This window comes from Mirounga angustirostris, unplaced genomic scaffold (genome assembly GCF_029215605.1).
Source record: "Mirounga angustirostris isolate CCGP_5_RB_7025 unplaced genomic scaffold, mMirAng1.0.hap1 SCAF_1, whole genome shotgun sequence".
In the NCBI taxonomy this organism is placed as follows: domain Eukaryota; kingdom Metazoa; phylum Chordata; class Mammalia; order Carnivora; family Phocidae; genus Mirounga; species Mirounga angustirostris.
The window spans coordinates 73,252,675-73,277,497 of record NW_026991709.1 but is presented as its reverse complement, the minus strand read 5'-3'; the positions used below and the strand labels follow the sequence as shown (position 1 = coordinate 73,277,497).

General features: G+C 41.1%; 1 protein-coding gene across 1 annotated transcript in view; it reads right to left on the bottom strand.

Annotated features, from left to right (window-relative positions):
• The window catches only part of ATP13A4 (ATPase 13A4), a 129,108-nt gene that overhangs the window by 78,606 nt on the left and 25,679 nt on the right, over window positions 1–24,823 (bottom strand). The window contains exons 2-3 of the mRNA XM_064575605.1: window positions 20,957–21,130; window positions 1,157–1,303 (exon numbers count right to left, since the gene is read on the bottom strand). Coding sequence (XP_064431675.1) covers window positions 1,157–1,303; window positions 20,957–21,130 — 321 coding nt within the window. The remainder of the gene's footprint in view (window positions 1–1,156; window positions 1,304–20,956; window positions 21,131–24,823) is intronic.

The following is a 24,823-nucleotide window of genomic DNA, read 5'->3' as shown; positions in this document are numbered from 1 at the left end:
TTATTTGAACATTTCTTCATCTTGTTGTCCATTTATTTGTTTGACGCAATTAAAGAAGGTGGAGGTCAATAATAATCTCAGGTCCATAAAATTGATTTGGGATGCCTACTTTTCCAGGTGAATAACCACCTGACAGATTATGCAATCTGCTAGTTGAAGGTGTTTGACCTCTTTTGTTTTTGTTTGTTTGGGCAGTTAAGACAATTGGGTGATAACAATTGACAATAGAGAAACTCAGCAACTGACTTTTATTATTTTTAAAAATTGACCTTGAGCTCATTAGCTGTCTACACACACATAAATTTAAGAGAAAACAGTCTGTCTTATAAAATATGTCTTTAATATGAATGTTAGCTAGTCATAATCTAAGTAGTATTAATTTAATATGGAGAAGAGGGAGTAACCCAAATACATTTGAATGACAGAATTCAAAATAAGGTCATTTTGCAGACATAAGCAAAGCCCCTGGGATGTTTCTGGGTGATTATCTTATCAAAGCCCCTGGGATGTTTCTGGGTGATTATCTTTTTTTTCTTTTTTTTAAGATTTTATTTATTTGACAGAGAGAGACACAGCGAGAAAGGGAACACAGCAGGGGGAGTGGGAGAGACACAGCGAGAGAGGGAACACAAGCAGGGGGAGTGGGAGAGGGAGAAGCAGGCTTCCTGCTGAGCAGGAAGCCTGATGTGGGGCTTGATCCCAGGACCCTGGGATCATGACCTGAGCCGAAGGCAGACGCTTAACGACTGAGCCACTCAGGCTTACTGTTTCATATGTTTCATAGGTTATCATACAGGGCCTGATGGTACTAAGAGCTAATGTGTACTGAGAATCTACTATGTACCTGACACTGTATTGATCTTTGTATTCCTTAACTTATTGAATGTCATCAATGAACATTAGAGGTAGGCATTATCATCATCATTTTATACATGAAGAAACAGGCTCAGCAGAGTTTAGTAACAGATCCAAGGCTGTCCAGTTTAAAAGGATGAAGCTGAGATTTGAACTCAGCTCTGTCTAGCTCCAAAGTACATATTCTTCATAAGGTTCTATGTATACTGTAGAGGATTGGCACGGTGGAGGATCTAAACTTACATTCTGTGGGAGAAAAATTACATTTCTCTAGAATCAGCAGTTACCATGATTTACGTACCTTTAGGTCTGGCTTTCTGATGGCTCTATTTATGATGTACTCCTCATCTGTAATGAGAGTGTGGTCAGGAGTGACACCAAACTCTCTGTTTAATGATGACAGGTAGATCCACATTACCTTTTTCCATGAGTAAGTTTGGAATTCATCCTGAGGAAATAGACACCAAAACCCCCATGAAGTTAAGAGAAGTCATCAGGCTAAAATCCAACTTAAGAAACATCATTTTAATATAATCCTGTAAGTTTATGGAGTTAATAAACATTCTACACAAAATTACACGCCCTTGAACACTAGTAGATATAAAGCCTTGAAGGAAAAAGCCTGTCATCATTTATTGAGGAATCTGGATGTGAATATGAGTCAATGGCACATATAACAAAATTCAAGGCAGGGAGGTAGATTCTCAGAAAAGAGCTAGTTTTCCCTTTTACTCTCCAAGCCATGAGGCCACAGCCAGATGCAAAATTTCACAGGAAAAAAAAGGCAAACAAGCAAGCACTCCAAAGGGTTTCTTCTGGTCTCTGAGGATGGGGAAGCCAGATCAATCAAACCATCCCAGGGTTTCCAGGCTTAATTCAATGCTACCTCTTCCAGGACAGCCCCTGTAACACTATCTTGTTGGGGGGGGAGGTGAGTGTGGGGCAGGGAGGTGGGAATATCACTATCCTCACTCCTAAAGATCCCAACCTCCCCCACTTTTTATTATTATGTTCAGTTAGCCAACATATAGTACATCATTAGTTTTTGATGTAGTGTTCAATGATTCATTAGTTGCATATAACACCCAGTGTTCATCACATCACTTGCCCTCCTTAATACTATCACCTGGTTACACCATCCCCCCACCCCCCTCCTTTCTATAACCCTCAGTTTGTTTCCCAGAGTCCAGAGTCTCTCATTTGTTTGTCTCCCTCTCTGATTTCTTCCTATTCAGTTTTCCCTCCCTTTTCCTGTGGTCCTCCATGCTATTCCTTATGTTCCACATATGAGTGAAACCGTATGATAATTGTCTTTCCCTGCTTGACTTATTTCACTTAGCATAATCCTCTCCAGTTCCATCCTAATCACTTTCTTCTTTGTATTCTCTTAGTTCATCTAGACCATCTGGAAGGTAGGAACCATGTTCTATTGTCCCTTATCTCCCTATCCATGTGGAGAACTGTGACCTGCCCGGTGAGAGTGAATGGATGGATGTTTGTCCATGACTGAATGCATGGTTTGAAGGTTCCCAGAGGTAACTGTCAAGAGTTTAGCACAGGTAGGATTGAAGGAGGTACCTTCCTGCATGAGCCTAACTGAAGCCTCTTCCTTTGAAGTTCACTGCTGACTTCATCACAGAATAAAACTAGAGTGAGCAGCACTGGATTGAGTAACAGGCACCACAATGGTACCTCAGAGACAGACATGGTAATAACTGTGGTTATTATCTGAATGGGTTAATGCTATGCATAAAATCCACTAGGATGACTGGGACACTTCAGGAGCTAGGAAGGATGGCAAGGGAAGTCCAGTCTGGGAAACAATTTGATGCCTAAAGAATGTAGGTCAGAGCTGGGAATTATCTCCACCAAACCCACATTTGCTGGGAATTATCTCCACCACACCCACATTTGCTAGGTCAGAGCTGGGAATTATCTCCACCAAACCCACATTTGCAGCTGATGCTGCAAAAGGTCAGAGAGGAGAAGATACACTCGTTGTTGGAGCTAATCTCTTACATTGAGTCTCCTCAAGAGAAGCCCACTTCCATGGCTTTGCTCCTTCGGCTTCCTTAGCCTGGAATACATGTCCTTCTTTACTCTCTTTAAGCCTTCATATGGCTAGCCTAACCATCCTTTAGGGCCCAGCTCAAAGTTCACATCATGGGAAACTCTCTAATTTCTCTTTCCCCTAAACTATCAGGGTACTTGAACCTTTACCTGTCACCTTATCACTCCTCTTGGACTGTGGGTAGGGACTGCATCTGATGGGTATCTGTGCTCAGCCAGGCCTAACACAGCTTCTGAGAGACAGACAGAGGCCAAACCAGAGAGGTAGGGTGGAGGGGAAAGAGGGGAAAGCAAAGCAAAGGGTGTGGGGATTGAAGGGGGGACAAGGAAGGGAGAGAAGGAAAGGGAAGGAGAAGGGAGGGAACAGAACAGAAGGGGGAAATTTGAAAGTGAATGCATTAATTCTAAAAACCAGTAAACTTGGCTATTACTCTCATTTTAAAAAAGAAAAAAATATATATATATATAACTAAATCAAATTAAACCAGATTTGCATGGAGTTACCTTCAGAGCCTAAAAATGACTGAAGATGGCTAAATTTCTAATGACTGAGCCACTGAACTGGTGGACATGTTCTAGGTATTGCCGGATACGTAACTCCATAAGACACAACTTGACGTTGACATATTTGAGCACTATATGGCTTTGCCTTTGACCACCTCAGGTGGGTCAAAGGGTATGTTGTTGTGAGGGGGTTTGGTTTGAATATCTAATAATAAGAAGAAATAGTTAACATTGATTTAGCACTTCTGTTCCATGTACTCCATCAGGGAGACTCAAACCAGGCCAGTCTGGTATGGGTAGAAAGGCCAGAACTGAGACCTGAAGTCAGGTCTTCCCACTCCAAATCTTGGCTCCTTCCTCTTTGTTTCAAACAAGTTGTCCATGGTTTTTGGCTCATGTATGAAAATTACCATGAAATCTGCACCATGTAACAAATAGCCTCCAGTTTCTCACAATCTCTTCTCTCTTGACAGCAGAGAATCCGATTCCTAAAACTAAGCTGTCACCCTTTGGCCCTGTGTGACAGCAAACAGACCTCTAGATTATAATGCCTAAAAAGGAAATGGTGAAGTGGAACACTGGAACTCCCAAGCTTTCCCAGGCCAGCGTTAATCCAATGCACTAACTGCATGCCTTAAGTCTAGGTAAGTAGGAGACCAAAATTCATCTATATGCCTCCATCTTATTACATAAACTGTGTCATAATGAAATCAAAGGTGTTTGGATATATTTGCCTTTAAGTTTATTTCTTACCATCCCCCTTACCCCCAAACCCTATAACCCATAATTCTATATAATGGAAAGTATAAATCGTTTTTTTTTTTTTTTGAAAGAGAGAGAGCATGCGTGTGGAGGGGGGGTGGAGTGGGGAGAATAGAAGAGGGAGCCTGACTCCAGGCTCAGTCTCACCACCCTGAAATCATGACCTGAGCCGAAATCAAGTGTCAAGTGTCCAACGCTTAACCTACTGAGCCACCTGGGCCACCGATATAATGCAAACTATAATTCTGCAGGTAAGTAAAGATACCATATGAGACAACCATTTTTCTTAGAGTGGGTAATAATACTGATTTTCCTCTTGTGTACTGCCATGTTAAACCCTCTATAAAATCATTCATTAAGAAATTTATCCAACTTTTTAAGAAAAAAAAAAAAAGCAGGCAAAGAAATGGAGGGAAAAGTGTGTCTGTGTGAGGTGGGCACTCCAGATAGCACCATCAGCTTCTCCCAGTTTTTGGTTTGGTGTTGTCCAACATGGAAAAAGCACAGGCCCCTTCCTGAGCAGATCTCAGCTCTAAACCATCTTGAAAATCATTGCAACTCTCTGAGCCTACTTTGCATCCAGCAAGTGGGGATGAGAATACCACATTTCATGGATGCTTGAAGCATTAAATGCAATAATACATAATGCACCTGGTCCAAGGTCTGACCTGTAGCTGAGTGCAACAGATGCTCATTGGCCTATGGCTCTGTGCCTTATTTTTTACAGTATGTTGTTCCTGAGATCTTTCTGTAAGTAGGAACTCCCTTTGAGGAAATGTGAGAGTCTCTGAGAGTCTTTCGATTTATTTTTCCTTTCCGAAAAAGAAGTAGTTTTACCTGGAAATGGCTATTTCACTTCACTGTTTCCCAGCTCTCTCAAGCAGTTAATGATCCATAAGAGACTTAAGTTCACCAGAGGAGCTACCACTTTAAATAACTGCTTTGTAATGCAAATAATCCACACTGTTTGCTTGGCAAATCTAGACATTTAACAACTCAAGTCTCACTGAGGAGGCTTTACCTTCTTTTTATCAAGAGAATTAACCAGCTCAGTCCCTGAATTCTAAGAGTAGAATTTAAAATAATCCAAGAGTGCATTTCAAAGAACTGAATGTACACAGGGGAACTTTGTTTGACCTGGACAGAAAAGGTGGAGGGAACCTGGGCATTTTTTATTTCCTGTGGCCTTGCAATTTCTGAACTTTGAAATGCCAGGCTAACTTTTATATTGGCATATAGTGAGTGGCCTTGCTTATCTTCTTACAACTTTTTGTAATGCCTGTCTTATCTGTGGGAATTTTAGAGTAGTGACTGACCTCCTTGTGTAGGAGTTTGCTACACAAAATACACTTCTGAGCTTGCCTTAAGAAGAAAAGTAACCCAGGGTTTGGGGGCGGAGCAAGATGGCGGAGGAGTAGGACTTGGATTTCGTCTCCTCTCAGGAATTCAGCTGGATAGAGGTCAAACCATTCTGAACACCTACGAACTCAACAGGAGATCAAAGAAAAGAAGAGCTACAACTCTCTGAACAGAAAAGCGACCACTTTCTGGAATGTAGGAGGTGCGGAGAAGTGAATCCCAGGCGATATTCGGGAGGATAGACGGCGGGGGAGGGGCCTCCGTCGGCCGCTTCTGGCAAGTGATAGAGCCGCGGAGCACAAAATCGGAACTTTTAGAGTCTGCTCCGCTGAGGGACGTCACTCTGGTGGCTAAGCGGGGGGTGGAACCCTCCGGGACAGTGTGGTCTCAGGACCCTCGGGGTCACAGAAAGACCGGGGGTGCCTGAGTGTGGCAGAGCTCCCAGGTATCGGAGCAGGGAAGCCGGCTGCAGAGGCGGAGCCCAGGCGCGGGCTCTCAGCTCGGGGTGGCCATAAACCGTGATCCGCGGCCCAGTCGGGCCCCTGCTCCTCCAGCAGGGACCCAACAAGCAGCAGATCCGGGGAGACTCACCTTCCTCCCCCGGGAGGAGCCGCGCGGGAGGGCACCGCAGGGATCTGCTGGGTTTGGAGACTCCACCCGGGGTCGGGTGCCGGAGATAGAAACGCGCGGTCACAGGCCGGGTGAGCACGGAGTGCGACCGGAGACCGGGGAGACGGGAGTGACTGACGGCTTTTCTCTGGGGACTCGCTGAGGAGCGGGGCCCCGAGTTCTCGGCTCCTCCGGGGCGGAGATTGGGAAGCCGCCATTTTCACTCTCCGCCTCCAAAGCTGTACGGAAAGCTCGCAGGGAACAAAAGCTCCCAGAGCAAACCCGAGCAGATGACTTAGCCCAGACCGGGCAAGGGCAGGGCAATTCCGCTTCCGGCAGAGACATTTGGAAACCATGGCAACAGGCCCCTCCCCAGAAGATCAGCGAGAACAGCCAGCCAAGACCAAGTTCACCCATCAATGAGAACGGCAGAACTCCAGCGCTAGGGGACTACTGCACATAGAATTCACGGCTTTTTTACCATGATTCTTTAGTCTTTCAAAGTTAATTTTTTTTTTTTTGGAATTTTTCTTTTTCCCTTTTTCAACCATCTTATCAATCCCTTTTTAAAAAAAATTTTTTTATTTTTCATTTTTATTTTTCATTTTTAGAGTCATATTCTATCCCTTCATAGCAGTTACCCGTATTTTCGACATATATATATGAGTTGTTTTCTCTTTAAAATTTTAAGATAGTTTCTTCTAACAGATTAAAATATACCCTAAATCTCCAGTGTATGGTTTTTTTTCTACTCCCCTGCCTGATCACATTCTCTCCCTTTTTTTTCCTTTTTTTTTAAATCCTCTTCTTTCTTTTTTCAAACAACTTCCTATGAATTCCTTTTATAAAATTTTTTATAATTTCCATCTTTACAGTCATATTCCATCCCTTCATCATTTCAACCCTTATTTTTGTACATATATACGTTTTTCTTTCTTTAAAATTTTGGGAGTCACTTTCTTCTAACACCAAAATACACCCAAAATCTAGTGTGTGGCACTGATCTATATACCAGCCTGATCATATTTGATCACATTCTGTTTTTTTTTGTTTTGTTCTGTTTTTGTTTGTTTTTATCTTTATCTTTTTCTTTTTTTTTTTTTTCTTTTTCTTTTTTCTCTCTTTCCCTTTCTTTTCCCGCACTGCTTCAGGTCTTTTCTGATTTGTTTAGAGTATATTTTCTGGTAATATTGTTACCCTTTTAGCATTTTGTTCTCTCAATAATCTATTCTCCTCTGGACAAAATGACAAGATGGAAAAAAATCACCTCAACAAAAAGAACAAGAGGTAGTACCACTGCCAGGGACCTACTCAATACGGACATTAGTATGATGTCAGATCTAGAGTTCAGAATCATCACTTTAAAGATACTAGCTGGGCTTGAAAAAAGCATGGAAGTTATTAGAGAAACGCTTTCTGGAGAAGTAAAAGAACTAAAATCTAAACAAGTCGAATTCAAAAAGGCTATTAATGAGGTGCAATCAAATATGGGGGCACTAACTGCTAGGTTAAATGAGGCAGAAGAGAGAATCAGTGATATAGAACACCAAATGATGGAAAATAAAGAAGCTGAGAAAAAGAGAGATAAACAAATACTGGATCACGAGGGCAGAATTCGAGAGATAAGCGATACCATAAGACGAAACCACATTAGAATAATTGGGATCCCAGAAGAAGAAGAAAGAGAGAGAGGGGCAGAAGGTATAATGGGGCAAATTATAGCAGAGAACTTCCTTAATTTGGGGAAGGAAACAGGCATCAAAATCCAGGAGGCACAGAGAACCCCTCTCAAAATCAATAAAAATAGGTCAACACCTGACATATAATAGTAAAACTTATGAATCTCAGAGACAGAGAGAAAATCCTGAAAGCAGCTCGGGAGAAGAGATCTGTAACCTACAATGGTAGAAACATTAGATTGGCAACAGACCTATCCACAAAGACCTGGAAGGCCAGAAAGGACTGGCAGGATATATTCAGAGCACTAAATGAGAAAAATATGCAGCCAAGAATCCTATATCCAGCTAGGCTGTCATTGAAAATTGAAGGAGAGATAAAAAGCTTCCAGGACAAACAAAAACTAAAGGAATTTGCAAACACAAAACCAGCCCTACAGGAAATCTTGAAAGGGGTCCTCTAAGCAAAGAGAAAGCCTAAAAGCAACATAGACCAGAAAGGAACACAGACAATATACAGTAACAGTCACCTTACAGGCAATACAATGGCACTAAATTCCTATCTTTCAATAGTTACCCTGAATGTAAATGGGCTAAATGTCCCAATCAAAAGACACAGGCTATCAGATTGGATTAAAAAATAAGACCCATTGATATGCTGTCTGCAAGAGACTCATTTTAGACCCAAAGACACCCCCAGATTGAAAGTGAAGGGCTGGAAAACCATTTACCATGCTAATGGACACCAAAAGAAAGCTGGGTGGCACTCTTTATATCAGACAAATTAGATTTTAAACCAAAGACTGTAACAAGAGATGAGGAAGGACACTATATCCTACTTAAAGGGTCTATCCAACAAGAAGATCTAACAATTGTAAATATCTATGCCCCTAACATGGGAGCAGACAATTACATAAGCCAATTAATAACAAAAGCAAAGAAACACATCGACAACAATACAATAATACTGGGGAACTTTAACCCCCCCCTCTCTGAAATGGACAGATCATCTAAGCAAAAGATCAACAAGGAAATGAAGACTTTAAATGACACACTGGACCAAATGAACTTCACAGATATATTCAGAACATTCCATCCCAAAGCAGCAGAATACACATTCTTCTCTAGTGCCCATGGAACATTCTCCAGAATCGATCACATCCTAGGTCATAAACCAGGTCTCAACCAGTACCAAAAGATTGGGATCATTCCCTGCCTATTTTCAGACCACAATGCTTTGAAACTCGAACTCAATCACAAGAGGAAAGTCGGAAAGAACTCAAATATATGGAGGCTAAAGAGCATCCTACTAAAGAATGAATGGGTCAACCAGGAAATTAAAGAAGAATTTAAAAAATTCATGGAAACAAATGAAAATGAAAACACAACTGTTCCAAATCTTTGGGATGCAGCAAAGGCAGTCCTAAGAGGAAAGTATATAGCAATACAAGCCTTTCTCAAGAAACAAGAAAGGTCTCAAATACACAACCTAACCCTACACCTAAAGGAGCTGGAGAAAGAACAGCAAATAAAGCCTAAACCCAGCAGGAGAAGAGAAATAATAAAGATCAGAGCAGAAATCAATGAAATAGAAACCAAAAGAACAGTAGAACAGATCAACGAAACTAGGAGCTTGTTCTTTGAAAGAATTAACAAGATTGATAAACCCCTGGCCAGACTTATCAAAAAGAAAAGAAAAATGACCCAAATCAACAAAATCATGAATGAAAGAGGAGAGATCACAACCAACACCAAAGAAATACAAACAATTATAAGAACGTATTATGAGCAACTCTATGCCAGCAAATTAGATAACCTGGAAGAAATGGATGCATTCCTAGAGATGTATCAACTATGAAAATTGAACCAGGAAGAAATAGAAAACCTGAACAGACCTATAACCACTAAGGAAATTGAAACAGTCATCAAAAATCTCCCAACAAACAAAAGCCCAGGGCCAGGTGGCTTCCCAGGGGAATTCTAACAAACATTTAAAGAGGAATTAATACCTATTCTTCTGAAACTGTTGCAAAAAATAGAAATGGAAAGAAAACTTCCAAACTCGTTTTTATGAGGCCACCATTACCTTGATCCCACAACCAGACAAAGACCCCATCAAAAAGGAGAATGACAGACCAATATCCTTGATGAACATGGATGCAAAAATTCTCACCAAAATATTGGCCAACAGGATCCAACAGTACATTGAAAGGATTATTCACCATGACCAAGTGGGATTTATCCCAGGGCTGCAAAGGTGGTTCAACATCCACAAATCAATCAATGTGATACAGTACATTAACAAAAGAAAGAACAAGAATCATATGATCCTCTCAATAGATGCCGAAAAAGCATGTGACAAAGTAAAGCATCCTTTCTTGATCAAAACTCTTCAGAGTATAGGCATAGAGGGTACATACCTCAGTATCATAAAAGCCATCTATGAAAAACCCACAGCGAATATCATTCTCAATGGGGAAAAACGGAGAGCTTTCCCCCTAAGGTCAGGAACACAGCAGGGATGTCCACTATCACCACTGCTTTTCAACATAGTATTAGAAGTCCTAGCCACAGCAATCAGACAACAAAAAGAAATAAAAGGCATCCAAATCGGCAAAGAAGAAGTCAAACTCTCACTCTTTGCAGATGATATGATACTTTATGTGGAAAACCCCAAAGACTCCACCCCAAAACTGCTAGAACTCATACAGGAATTCAGTAAAGTGGCAGGATATAAAATCAATGCACAGAAGTCAGTGGCATTCCTATACACTAACAACAAGACAGAAGAAGGAGAAATTAAGGAGTTGATCCCATTTACAATTGCACCCCAAATCATAAGATACCTAGGAACAAATCTAACCAAAGAGGCAAAGGATCTGTACTCAGAAAACTATAAAATACTCATGAAAGCAATTGAGGAAGACACAAAGAAATGGAAAAACGTTCCATGCTCATGGATTGGAAGAACAAATATTGTGAAGATGTCAATGCTACCTAGAGCAATCTACACATTCAATGCAATCCCCATCAAAATACCATCCACTTTTTTCAAAGAAATGGAACAAATAATCCTAAAATTTGTATGGAACCAGAAAAGACCCCGCATAGCCAGAGGAATGTTGAAAAAGAAAAGCAAAGCTGATGGCATCACAATTCTGGACTTCCAGCTCCATTACAAAGCTGTCGTCATCAAGACAGTATGGTCCTGGCACAAAAACAGACACATAGATCAATGGAACAGAATAGAGAGCCCAGAAATGGACCCTCAACTCTATGGTCAACTCATCTTTGACAAAGCAGGAAAGAATGTCCAATGGAAAAAAGACAGTGTCTTCAACAAATGGTGTTGGGAAAATTGGACAGCCACATGCAGAAGAATGAAACTGGACCATTTCCTTAGACCACACACAAAAATAGACTCCAAATGGTGGAAAGACCTAAATGGGAGACAGGAGTCCATCAAAATCCTAGAGGAGAACACAGGCAGCAACCTCTTCGACCTCAGCCGCAGCAACTTCTTCCTAGAAACATCGCCAAAGGCAAGGGAAGCAAGGGTAAAAATGAACTATTGGGACTTCATCAAGGTAAAAAGCTTTGCAAAGCAAAGGAAACAGTCAACAAAACCAAAAGACAACCGACAGAATGGGAGAAGGTATTTGCAAATGACATATCAGATAAAGGGCTAGTATCCAAAATCTATAAAGAACTTATCAAACTCAACACCCAAAGAACAAAGAATCCAATCATGAAATGGGCAGAAGACATGAACAGACATTTCTCCAAAGAAGACATCCAAATGGCCAACAGACACATGAAAAAGTGCTCAATATCGCTCGGCATCAGGGAAATCCGAATCAAAACCTCAATGAGATACCACCTCACACCAGTCAGAATGGCTAAAATTAACAAGTCAGGAAATGACAGATGTTGGCAGGGATGTGGAGAAAGGGGAACGCTTCTACACTGGTGGTGGGAATGCAAGCTGGTGCAGCCACTCTGGAAAACAGTATGGAGGTTCCTCAAACAGTTGAAAATAGAGCTACCATATGATCCAGCAATTGCACTACTGGGTATTTACCCCAAAGATACAAAAGTAGGGATCCAAAAGGGTATGTGCACCCCGATGTTTATAGCAGCAATGTCCACAATAGCCAAACTGTGGAAAGAACCAAGATGTCCATCAACAGATGAATGGATAAAGAAGATGTGGTATCTATATACAATGGAATATTATGCAGCCATCAAAAGGAATGAGATCTTGCCATTTGCAACAACGTGGATGGAACTGGAGGGTATTATGCTGAGCGAAATAAGTCAATCAGAGAAAGACATGTACCATATGACCTCACTGATATGAGGAATTCTTAGTCTCAGGAAACAAACTGGGGGTTGCTAGAGTGGTGGGGGGTGGGAGGAATGGGGTGGCTGGGTGATAGACACTGGGGAGGTTATGTGCTCTGGTAAGCGCTGTGAATTATGTGAGACTGTTGAATCTCAGATCTGTACCTCTGAAACAAGTAATGCAATATATGTTAAGGAAAAAAAAAAAGAAGATAGCAGGAGGGGAAGAATGAAGGGGGGAAATCGGAGGGGTAGACGAACCATGAGAGACGATGGACTCTGAAAAACAAACTGAGGGTTCTAGAGGGGAGGGGGGTGGGAGGATGGGTTAGCCTGGTGGTGGGTATTGAGGAGTGCACGTTCTGCATGGAGCACTGGGTGTTATGCACAATGATTCATGGAACACTATATCTAAAACTAATGATGTAATGTATGTGGATTAACATAACAATAAAAAATTTTAAAAAAGAAGAAAAGTAACCCAGGGTGCCTGGATGGCTCAGTCAGTTAAGCATCTGCCTTTGGCTCAGGTCATGATCCCAGGGTCCTAGGATGGAACCCCACATTGGGCTCCCTGCTCAGCGGGAAGCCTGCTTCTCCTTCTGCCTCTTCTCTTGCTCGTGCCCTCTCTCTCTCAAATAAATAAATAAAATCTTTTAAAAAAATTAAAAATTTAAAAATTTTAAAAAGAAGAAGAAAAGTAACCCATTGCCAAGGTCCAAAGAGATATCAGAATGTCAGTACTTTTCACTTGAACATCAATACATCGCAATGTTAAAAGCATAAACTCTAAATAAAATGAAGTACTTAGAGGATTATGGATAAAGTAATAATAACTTACATTTTTCAGGTTCTTTCTAACACACTATGCTGCCTTTACAGACCCATGACTTTGGCAAAATACTACTCTTTCTATATTTAATTATCACTTTTTTTTCTTTCCTTTCCTCCTTGGTCATACCCATTGATACTCTTAATAGCTTGACCTCATATTCCCAAAGTTGCTTAGCTGGAAAAAGTTGATATTGTCTAGAATATAGGATTTAGTTATACAATAGAGAAAGAAATTTCTGTGCATTGAAGAAATCTCACACTAATTATTGTCTCAGTACTCTTGGGACATGTTGACCAAAAAAGGGGGATGGGGTGCTATGGGGAGTAAACAAAGCAGGGAAGTTATATGACAAAGCAAAGGCTATATCTATGTTTGTATGAAAAAAAATAAAAAGGTAATCCTGAACAATTCAGCATATACATTTGGAGAAATTAAGTATTTTGTTTGTTTTCATGATCATTTTCTGAGGGAAGAATGGGTAGTAAGTTACCTGACTCGTTGTCTGAAATATCTGGAGATGCAGTGCATAGTAAGAAGTAACAAATAAAAGTCAAAACTGGTTTTACAAAGTGTGTAGTAACCAAGGCCCATGGAATGACTACATGCCAGGCACGGATTTCATCAAAGCACATTACATGTACCATCTCTTTTATTTCTCATGAAAATGTGGCAGGTGCTATTGTTAGCCCCACTTAACACAAGAAGAGGAAGTGGAGGCCGAGTAAGGGGGCTGGTAAGTAACTTGCCTGTTATGAATTGATTCCATATGTTGAAGCCCTACCCCCCAGTGTGAGTGCCTTTGGAGATAGGGCCTTCAGGAAATAATTAAGATTAAGTGAGAGCTTAAGAGTGAGGTCCTAATCCGGTAGGACTGGTGCCCTTATAAGAAGAGGAAGAACTAGACCTCTCCCTGTACCACGTGAGAACACCGAGAGAAGGTAGCTGGCCATTTGCAAGCCAGGAAGAAAGGTTTCACCAGAAACTAATCCTGTCAACACCTTGATCTTGAACTTTCTATTTTTTAAAGCACCCAGTCTGTGGTATGCTATTATGGCAGCCTAAGCTAATACATTGCTCAAAGTAGGTCAAAAGCAACACTGGGAATGAAACCCAGGCAGTCAGGCTTCAGACTCTCCTCTTCCACCATTTTACATTATTGCCTCTGTGGAGCCTGCTCACTGACCAAGGGATAATAAGATCTCGAGTTCCAACTCCAGTTCAGCTCTCAATAGAAGTTTTTCTTTCACTGCTTACAGTTATGGGACCCTGAACTCTTCTTTAAACTTCTCTATGGGTCCATCTGTAAAACAGGGAAAAAATAATCTCTACCAGAAAAGACCAAATGAGGCAACATATATGCAAATACCCCACAAACTGTAAATCACAATACAAATGGCCCTGTGTTAGTAATCACAACAGCATGGTACTGGCACAAAAATAAACACATAGATCAATGGAACAGAATAGAAAACTCAGAAATAAACCCACAATTATATGGTCAATTAATCTTCGACAAAGGAGGAAAGAATATACAATGAGAAAAAGACAGTCTCTTCAACAAATTGTGTTAAGAAAATGGACAGCTACATGCAAAAGAATGAAACTGGACCACTTTCTCACACCAAACACAAAAATAAATTCAAAATGGATCAATGGCCTAAATGTAGGACCTAAAACCATAAAAATCCTAGAAGAGGGACGCCTGGGTGGCTCAGTCGGTTAACCGTGTGCCTTCAGCTCTGGTCATGATCCCAGGGTCCTGGGATCGAGTCCTGCATCGGGCTCCTTGCTCAGCAAGGAGCCTGCTTCTCCCTCTGCCTGCTGCTCCCCCTGCTTGTGCTCTCTCTCTCTCTGACAAATAAATAAATAAAATCTTTTTAAAAAAATCCTAGAAGAGAGCACAGGCAGCAATTTCTCTGACATCAGCCATAGCAACATTTTTACTAGATATGTCTCCTGAGACAAGAGAAATAAGAACAAGCATGAACTATTAGGACTATATCAAAATAAAAAGCTTCTGCACAGTGAAGGAAACAATCAACAAAACTGAAAGGCAACCTAGTGAGTGGGAAAAGATATTTGCTAATGACATATCTGATAAAGGCTTAGTATCCAAAATATATAAAAGAACTGGTACAACTCAACACCCAAAAAACAAATAATTCAATTAAAAAATGGGCAGAAGACATGAACAGACATTTCTCCAAAAAGGACATACACATGGCCAACAGACACATGAAAAGATGTTCAATATCACTCATCATCAGGGAAAGGCAGATCAAAACTACAATGAGATATCACCTCACACTGGTCAGAATGGCTAAAATAAAAAACACAAGAAACAAATGTTGGTGAGGATGTAGAGAAAAAGGAACCCTCACACACTGTTGGTGGGAATGCAAACTGGTGCGGCCACTGTGGAAAACAGTATGGAGGTTCCTTAAAAATATAAAAATAAAACTACTCTACAATCCAGTAATTGCACTACTGGGTATTGACCCAAAAAATACAAAAATGCTAATTTGAAAGGATATATGCACTCTTATGTTTATTGCAGCATTATTTACAATAGCCAAATTATGGGAACAGCCCAAGTGTCCATCAATAGATGAGTGGATAAAAAAGATGTGATACACACACACACACACACACACACACGACTATTATTCAGCCATAAAAAAGAATGAAATCTTGCCATTTGCAAGCCATGGATGGAGCCAGAGAGTATAAAGCTAAGTGAAATAAGTCAGTCAAAGAAAGACAAATACCATATGATTTCACTCATATGTGGAATTTAAGGAACAAAACAAACAAGCAAAGGGAGACAAAAGAGAGCGAGAAAGAGACAAACCAAGAAACAGACTTACCTGGAGACAACAAACTGATGGTTACTGGAGAGGAGGTGGGAGGGGGATGGGTAAAATAGGTTATGGGGATTAAAGTGTACACTAAAAAAATAAGTAAGTAAATAAATAAATAGCCCTAAGATAATGGCTTAAAAACTATTTGTCTTAACAGAATCATTTCTGATAGGAGAACACACAGAATCTCAGGGCTCTCTGACTGGAGGTCTAAGGAAAAACCACATTGAAATAGGGGGTAGGGAAATGTGAGTCAGAAGAGGAAATGTGTACCTAAAAGAAATATAATACTATCTTCTCTGACTTTCTCAACCATGACCTTTAACTTTAGCATCTTTGTAAGAAAGTGCTGGTAAATGAGAGACTATGGACACTGAGAAACAAACTGAGGGTTCTAGAGGGGAGGGGGTGGGGGGGATGGGTTAGCCTGGTGATAGGTATTAAAGAGAGCACGTACTGAATGGAGCACTGGGTGTTATATGCAAACAATGAATCATGGAACACTACATCAAAAACTAATGATGTAATGTATGGTTATTAACATAACATAATAAAATAAAAAATAAATTTAAAAAAAGAAAGTGCTGGTAAAAACCATAAGACCATTTATTACAGATTAAATTCAGTTTATTTAATTGAATAAAATAAATATCAAACACCTGCTGTGGCCATGTACTAGGTGATGTGGAGAGTGAAAAGTAAGTCATAGTTACTGTTTTCAAAAAGCCTATAATCTAATAAAAGAAAAAACTATAAAAAAACTATAAACTATTTAAAAAAAATATAAACTGTAGCATAGTGGGAAAAGACTCCGGATTTAGAGGGTCAGAAGGCAGGTGCAAGTCTACACTATTCCCATTTCCTGGGCTATTTGTCTACACTATTCCCTTTTCCTCGGTTATTTCCCACGTGCCCCTCCCCACCAGCCACCATCACCTTTTGACTCATCATCCTTTGGAGCTTGGAAAGGCTTTCTTGACTTGGTCAGAGCCCTATCTTATAATCCTACCATAACCATGAACCTTTGCTAAGCAGCACTTATAACAACTGAATGTTTACAGTTATTTGTGTAGTGATATAATGAACTTCATGAGGTCAAGAACCTTGATTTGACTAATTGTTATGCCCCACTCCCTGCTCAGGAGCTACCACTATGGCTGGCATACAACCTGTGCTCATCAAATTTATGAAGGAGGGAAAGAGGGAGAGAGGGCTAGGGAGGGGGAAAGCCTGGGTGAAATTTACTAGGTTTACCAGACTGCAAAGGTGTTATCTGTATCCTCATCTGTAAAATAGAGACAGATGATAATGCCCACTTTCCAGGAATGTTATGGGAATTATCTGAAATAGTCAATGAGATGCTGTTTTATAAAATGTGAAATGAATAGCATTTTAATACAAGGCAGATTGCAAAAAGCATTATAGCAGTCAGAGGTGAAAGAGAATGAAGGAAAGGTAATTAATTCCCCCCAGAATTGAGGCAGAGAATGGATCAGCAATGGAGAAGGAGGTAGATGGCTAAGGGATGAGTAGGTTTTCATAAATAGAGGTAGAACACCTACTTTCTATATTCACTCTGTAGAAAATGTGTGTGTGAGTGTGTGCATGTATGAGTTGAGTCCTCACCAGAATGTCACTCTACTGGACAGGGATTTCTATCTGTTTTGGTCATAGCCGTATTCCCAGTACCTATAACAATGTCTGGTACATGACTGGTGCTCAGGAAGTATTTAGTGAATGAATAAATAACTGAATGAATGAAGAGGATAGAGAAGAGCAGAAGAAATGTTACGAGTAAAAGCATAGACAAAAAGTATCTGGCTCTCTTAGGAAATGGTGTTGATGTGAGGCAACTGGACTTGGAAAGACCAGGCTAAGAGAAAGAGGGAGAGATGAGTCAGGGATCCAGAATATGTGAATACAAACACTGGTGGCTGAAGAGCATCCTGGGGAGCTGGTGGACTTTGAATGCCATTTGCATGGCTGATTTGCAGAATTTCTGAGTTTCCTAACTAAAGCCCCTAGCACTGACATCTTTAGATAAAACAGAAGGGAAATGCTCCCCATTAAAACACTGAAATGAAACACCCTGACTCAGCCTAGTAACCACTCATCACATTCTCCTCTGCACATCATGGATCTTTGACAACATGTGACATATGACAGGGAAGGAAAAAAATGCATCTGTAATTATAATAAAGATGAAAACTATGAAAATCATCAGGAGCATCTTAATTCAAAACACCAATGAATGTAAATCATACAATTTGCATAGAAATGTGGCAACCCTACAGTTATTAGTTAAAATCCAGAAGTAGATGAATAATGAATAAAATGCCACTTTTAAAATTATAAAATAAAAGTGTAATTACTCTTATATTTTGGAAAAATCTCCCTGTTAGAGGGGCTTAATAAGAGATGGGGAACTGAAGGGCGCCTGGGTGGCTCAGTTGGTTAAGCGACTGCCTTCGGCTCAGGTCATGATCCTGGAGTCCCTGGATGGAGGCCCGCATCGGGCTCCCTGCTCGGCAGGGAGTCTGCTTCTCCCTCTGACCCTCCCGACCCTCCCCCCTCTCATGCTCTCTCTCTCCCAGTCTCTCTCTCTCAAATAAATAAATAAAATCTTTAAAAAAAAAAAAGAGATGGGGAACTGAAAATAAACTGAGTGCTAAAGACTTTTTAGTCAGTTACATCATGGCCTCCCCTTTTTTTTAATGTTAAGAAACGACTACCTAATCAGTATCTGTGATAATGATCTGTAATCTTACCAGTGTGAGATTGATGATAAATACCAAGTACTGATTTTTTTAATAACATGAAAAATAGACATATAACACATTTTCAGGTAGGAGTCTTTTTAGCTCTCTTTAATGGGAAGTCTTTATAGCCCAGCTGTCATAATATAATTCAAATAAAAAAATTTTAAGGTGTCATTTAATGCAAATAACCTAGCCACAGACTTAAACTATCGGGGCCCAAAGCACATTTTTATCTAAGGCTCAGATAGTAAGAATGTTTGATATAATTGAGTTCTTATCTAATTACATAAAGACTAATTTAGAACCTCATTTATTTGGAAAGTCTCTGGCATAGCAAATCCATTTAAAATGACACATAAGAGGAGGTAATTAAAAATTAAAGTTGAAATCAAGATGAAAAAGGCAAGATTGAAGCTGGTTTAGACTGCTCTGGTTAGTCGTGGAGGGCAGTGAAATGGGAGAAGGGCTTAAAAGGCTTTGAAAGAGACAAAGAAAGAGGAGGAGGATGGATCACAGCACCCTAAGGCACCGGTGCTCTTTAAAATTTTTCCAATACGTATCCAGTTGCAAAGTTGACCACATGCAACCAGGAGAGGTGACCTTATTGAGCATGGATGAGTTTTGGGGATTCGCAGGCACTAGACCTCTATCCCATGTCCCCCATCCTGGAAGGGAACGCTCCTGGCTAAAAAGGGAAGGACACAACATCCAGACAAGCAGACCGTTATATGGGGTGCACCTAGTCTGTAGCAGGATCTTTTGTACAGCAAGCTCTCGGAGCTGCTCCAGCAACAATACGTTCACACTCAGTCACAATTAAAACGGTCTTTGATGACATATTTTACAGTTTGCAAAGGGCTTTTACATACACAACCTCACTTCATCCTCACACCAGTGCAAGCAAGAACAAGTACGTTTCCTAGGCCTACTTCCCAAGTGGAGATTTTGAGGTCCTGAAAGGTTAAGTGACACTCCTGAGTGAGTGTAACACACCTAGAGTGCTAGGACCTCTTGAATCCCGTATCCCAAACTGTACATTCATTCCCTGTTGGTTGACAATTTGTTTATTTCTCTTACTGGATGTTTCTTTCTCTTGTGTCCCTCTTCATTTTCCCTTTACACACGTCCCCCTCCAGTTCTCTCACTTTCCTCCCTTCCCTTGCCCTTTTCTTGTTCATTTCCTCCCATTCCTATTTGTGCCTTGGCATTGCTGCCAGCAATCTCAGATCCAAAGAGCGTGGTGGTGCACTCTGCAAGGCAGAAAGCTGTTCTGTTCCTGAGGCTGTTTCTGCAGCCGCAAGAGCACTGCCCCCTGAGAGCAATAATAGAACTTGGGAGGAGGTGCCTCCCGTATCATAGTTATAAGACTTGTTGCTATCCTCCCCTCCTGCTGCATTAAATAGTGTGTTTATCTAGAGAGAGTGCTATATATAGAAAGAAGCTAATAGCCCAGCAGAGGTTCATTTATCAATAGTTTGGTTGTCATTCTGGGTCATTTGGGCTGATGCGTTGTGAGAAACGCTCACTAAGTCAGCCAGAGATGGGTCATTCTGTGAGACTCTACTTTGACTCCCATCAATAGGAATAGCCACTTCAGCCTATCAGCCACCACATATTTATGGAATCCCCACCACATACAGGAACTAGGGATGCAGCAATTAGCAAATTAGAAATAATCCCTTCCGTTGTGGAGCTGACATTCCAGCAGAAACAGGAACGACATACGTTGCCTAAGTGTAATGAATGTTAGGAGGAAGTAATAGCTGAGCAAATTCAGGGAAACTCGCCTAACACCAGGCGAGTTTAGCAGAGAGAGAAAATGAGCTCAGAACAAGACAGCTGCATTTTTTTTTTTTTTACCCTAGCATATCTGCAGGATGCAACACACTCCCTCAAAGATTGTGGCTCTTTCAAATCAACAGAAGACAGCATCCTCTTCAGAGGGGTGCTCCCCATCTCCTCCCCACCACTCCCCAACCCTTCCTGCAAAGTTGCTCCAAAGGGACTAGGATAGGTATGATACATCAGGACATAGGAGAAGCATCCATGTGAATTTTTTATCTTCTTGCCTGACTTAACTACTTCACATTACCCCTTACTTTTAGCTATTCAGATGGTTATTCAGGCTCTAATATTCATAAGACTCACAAGTTTAAAAGTAGGTTTTCTTAATGAACTCCCATCATACACAAATTATTGAGTTCTTGGTAAATAAATGCAAGGCTGTGATGGAATTTTCCACGTGCACATCTCCCACGGCCATCCTGTAATGAGCTGTCCAGGAGAAAGGGCCACCAGGTACAAAGCCAGATGCACACTTACTGTTGTCCTCAGCAACACGACGTCTGCCTCTTGCAAGGAACATGGGACACAATTTGCCCACACATGCCAAGCGGGTCTCCAGTAAAACACCAAGGGGAGAATCCCAAATGAGAAGATGGATCCGGCAAGACAGAGGGTTTTCCGGCAGCCTTGAGTCCGGTAGCCAAATATCTCCTGGGGAAGAACCAAAATGACCCCAAATATTGGTTAAGCACAGTAAATAGCAAATGAACCAGTTGGGATTTTGGTGATAAAACTGGGGGCGGAGAGTGAAGAAGTCGAGGAGAGATTGAGAAAGTGGAGAAGAATCCCTAACAAAATACCACATGATCCCAGGCCTCCAGGGAGTCACAATCAAACTGGGAAACTCAGTTTCTATAATTCGAGCACCTGGCTATCCTGTGCCAAACACTGTGCTAGGTGATACGTTATCTTAAGTCTCTTGAGCATTCCTTGAATAGAATAATATTACCCTCATTCATAAATGATAAGGCTGAGCTCAGAAAGCCTGAATGGAAAGACCTGGCCAAGGCCACAGAGCTAGGAAGTTCTGCTTCCAAGATTCAAACCCAGGTTTGATCCACAGCCTTCACAGACATGACCATGAGATATGTGACGGGAGGAACAGATGACAGCAACAACCAATGATTCCCCTGGCTGGGACCAGCAGCCACATGGGCAGGACAGAACCAGGCCCTGAGTGTGGAGTCTGGATGTGATGAAAGTGTTTGACCCACAAGAGGATGAACAACTCACTGCGAACCTGCCGTTGGGGGTTTGGGCTGGAGTTGTGCATTCCCACCCTCTACCTTTGTTCAGTTGCAAAAAGAATTTTACACCATGGGGGAAAACCCTTAGAAACTATTTGGGTTATTGAACCCTTGCTATGAGCTGGGAGGGGATTTGAGACCCTGGATGATACAAATATGAGCAAGATAAGAGTCTTCTAATATATTTATAATCCAGACAACCTTCTTCCTTCCAAGTATAGCCTGAGACAGAATGGAAAACCAGCCCTTAAGTTTATGGCCTCAGTTCCACAGTTACATCACACAAAGTCAAAAGTATACGTTCTACTGATTCTCATAGCCAAAACTGAGAAGTCGAGTATCTTGGTTAAAAGCACATTCTCTGGACCAAGACACATTGGATGGAAAGCCTAACTCTGCCACTTCCTGGGTGTGACCCTAAGCAAGTTATTTAGCCTCTTTATTCTTCAGTTTCTCATCCATAAGATGGGGTGGTGATAGGACCCACTTCACAGGGTTATGGTAAAGATTAAATGAGTTACTATGTGTAAGTGCTACGCATGCGTTTGTTGCCGCGGCTGCTCGTGCCGCCAGCACTGCTACTTCTACTATCATCTAGCCATTTCCCCGGAAGTAGACCTGAAATTCTACCCCTCAGTTTATTGGCATTTAGATCTAAGAATTCCTAGTGTCAATAGTTCTGCTCCTGCTAGGATTGCCTGGTAGGATAACAAGGGAGCTGGAACATGTAACTTTAAATCAGCCACCTTCTCTGTCTCACCTGATAAAGATTACATTATCAGAGGGGTTTCTGTGATCCTTGGCTAAAGGCTGTTTTCATGTGTAATTTTGGGGGGCCTTCCTCATATTAGCAGTGCATGCAGGTGCTGACTGTCTGCCTTAGGTATTGTCCACATTTTCCATGCCTTGGATAAAATGTTCACATTAACTCAGAAACAGAAGCTCTTGGCTGATTTTGCAAACTAGAATGTCTATCTTGCCATGAATCCTCTTTTGTTCCAAACTCTAGCTCTTGCTCTCCAGCTGCCAAGCCAGGAATGGTTCTGCCTACTCATCATTCCTGAAGCAATGCTTTATTGACCTCACATTGAGCAGGATCCCAATCCTAAATCCCATACCTGTCCTGAGTCTACCCCCATCATCTTTTCCCATGTGCTTTTTTTTTTTAAAGATTTTATTTATTTATTTATTTATTTATTTATTTATTTATTTATTTATTTATTTGACAGAGACAGAGACAGCGAGAGCAGGAACACAAGCAGGGGGAGTGGGAAAGGGAGAAGCAGGCTTCCCACTGAGCCAGGAGCCCGATGTGGGACTCGATCCCAGGACCCTGGGATCATGACCTTGAGCCCCCCATGCAATATGTCTGAGTTATGCCAATTCTAGAAGCACAAATCTCCCTGTTACCATGCATTCTTTTATGGGCTATGCAATGAGAGCCCTCTATAGTTTCCAAATTGTGTTCATGTTCATTATCAAAATAATGTAAGCAGGAATTACTATCTTGAATTTCCAGCTAAGAAAACTGAAGTTTAAAGTTATTATATACAATAGATATGATTAGCAACTATTACTGGTAACAATGATAGCAGCTAACATTTATTGAGCACTTCAAAGCCCTTCACCAAGGACTTTTCATCTACTCTCCCATTTAGTTGAAAGAGATTAAATAAGTTTCTCAAAGCATAAGGCTCATCAGTAACTCAAAACTAGACCTCCGGTCTAGACCTCTGCAGCACAGGGTGAATAATGTGAGCTAGTCATTTCCACTCTAAGGCTCTTCTTCATTCTGCCTTAGATTTCAGCTCAATTTAACAAACAATTTTTAAGTGTCCACCAAAGAGCAGACATGTGCTAGACACAGAGATGAAGGAGACAATGCCTCTAGCCTCAAGGAGCTCATTAGTTTAATGGAAAGGGAGACACACAAACAGATAAGAATAAACAAGGTTAGAGCAATAAAAGGATTATATAGAGGAATGACTATATAAATTGTCATCTGAATTGGGTGCTACTAATAAAAACACTGGTACAGCAGGCCAAGTGAATATCCCCTAGTTACACCAGAGTGTTGCTTCCAAAGCTTGCCTGCTCTCAGTTCTGTGGACACTATATCAGTTAGTAGTTCATGACCAATAATCCATTACCAAACTTTTGGTAGAAAGGCTGGAATAATGTGGACAAGGAGTGTTCAATTACTGCTTATTGAAGTGAGTTGAATTGTCCTGACTAGAAGTAAATTGCTTTGCAGGGACTATTAATAGATATTGGATTTAAAATTGCAAAAATTAGCATGGTGCTGTTTGTTATGACCCTGTAGCAGTTTACCTCCTACATTATGGAGTGCCTCCCTCATCCCTGAAAATGCTTGAGGGAGCCATCTTGCTACTCTGCACTCCACCTACCCTTACCTCCCACAAAAAGGAATCTATTGGCCAAAAAAAAAAAAAAAAAGAGAGAGAGAGAGAGAGAGAAAATGTCAAAAGAATATCACACTCATGGCAGTCTACATGCATTATGAAATAGCACACTGTCCCTTTCTTTATCTCCCCTGCTACCCATAGATTCTTCTGTTCCCTCTCCCTGGAGATCTAGGTCCTTTGCATTCCTAAGGGCTTAATCTTTGGCTGCCGGGTGTCCAGGTCTTCTCCTCTGCAGAGCACCTACATTCAAGAAGTCAAACTTATGTGATCCAAAGCAGTGGTTTCAACTACCTCAACCAACAGACCCCCTTAAGTCTGTAGACCGTATTGCCAGAAAAAAAATACACACAGATGCTTACAAATAGACTTCTCCATAGAGATTAGGGAGTTCCCACAGTCTAAGTAAGACCCTTCCCTAGAAGGTTCATAAGGCTGAATCAAGGCTGATCTTTCCAGAGTTTACACTCTGTACCTGAACTTAGGGCCTGACACTAGGTGAGCATTTAATGAGTGTAGAGGTATGAAGACAATGCTTCTGGAAATGCACATGAGAGGGTGATGAGAGCAGGACATTGGCTGACTCCAGGAAGCTTTAAGGGTAATGTCATCATCTGGGGGCTCACCAAATCCTGAAAGTGGCTCTCAGCCTTCTAGTCCCAGAGCCTGCTGGC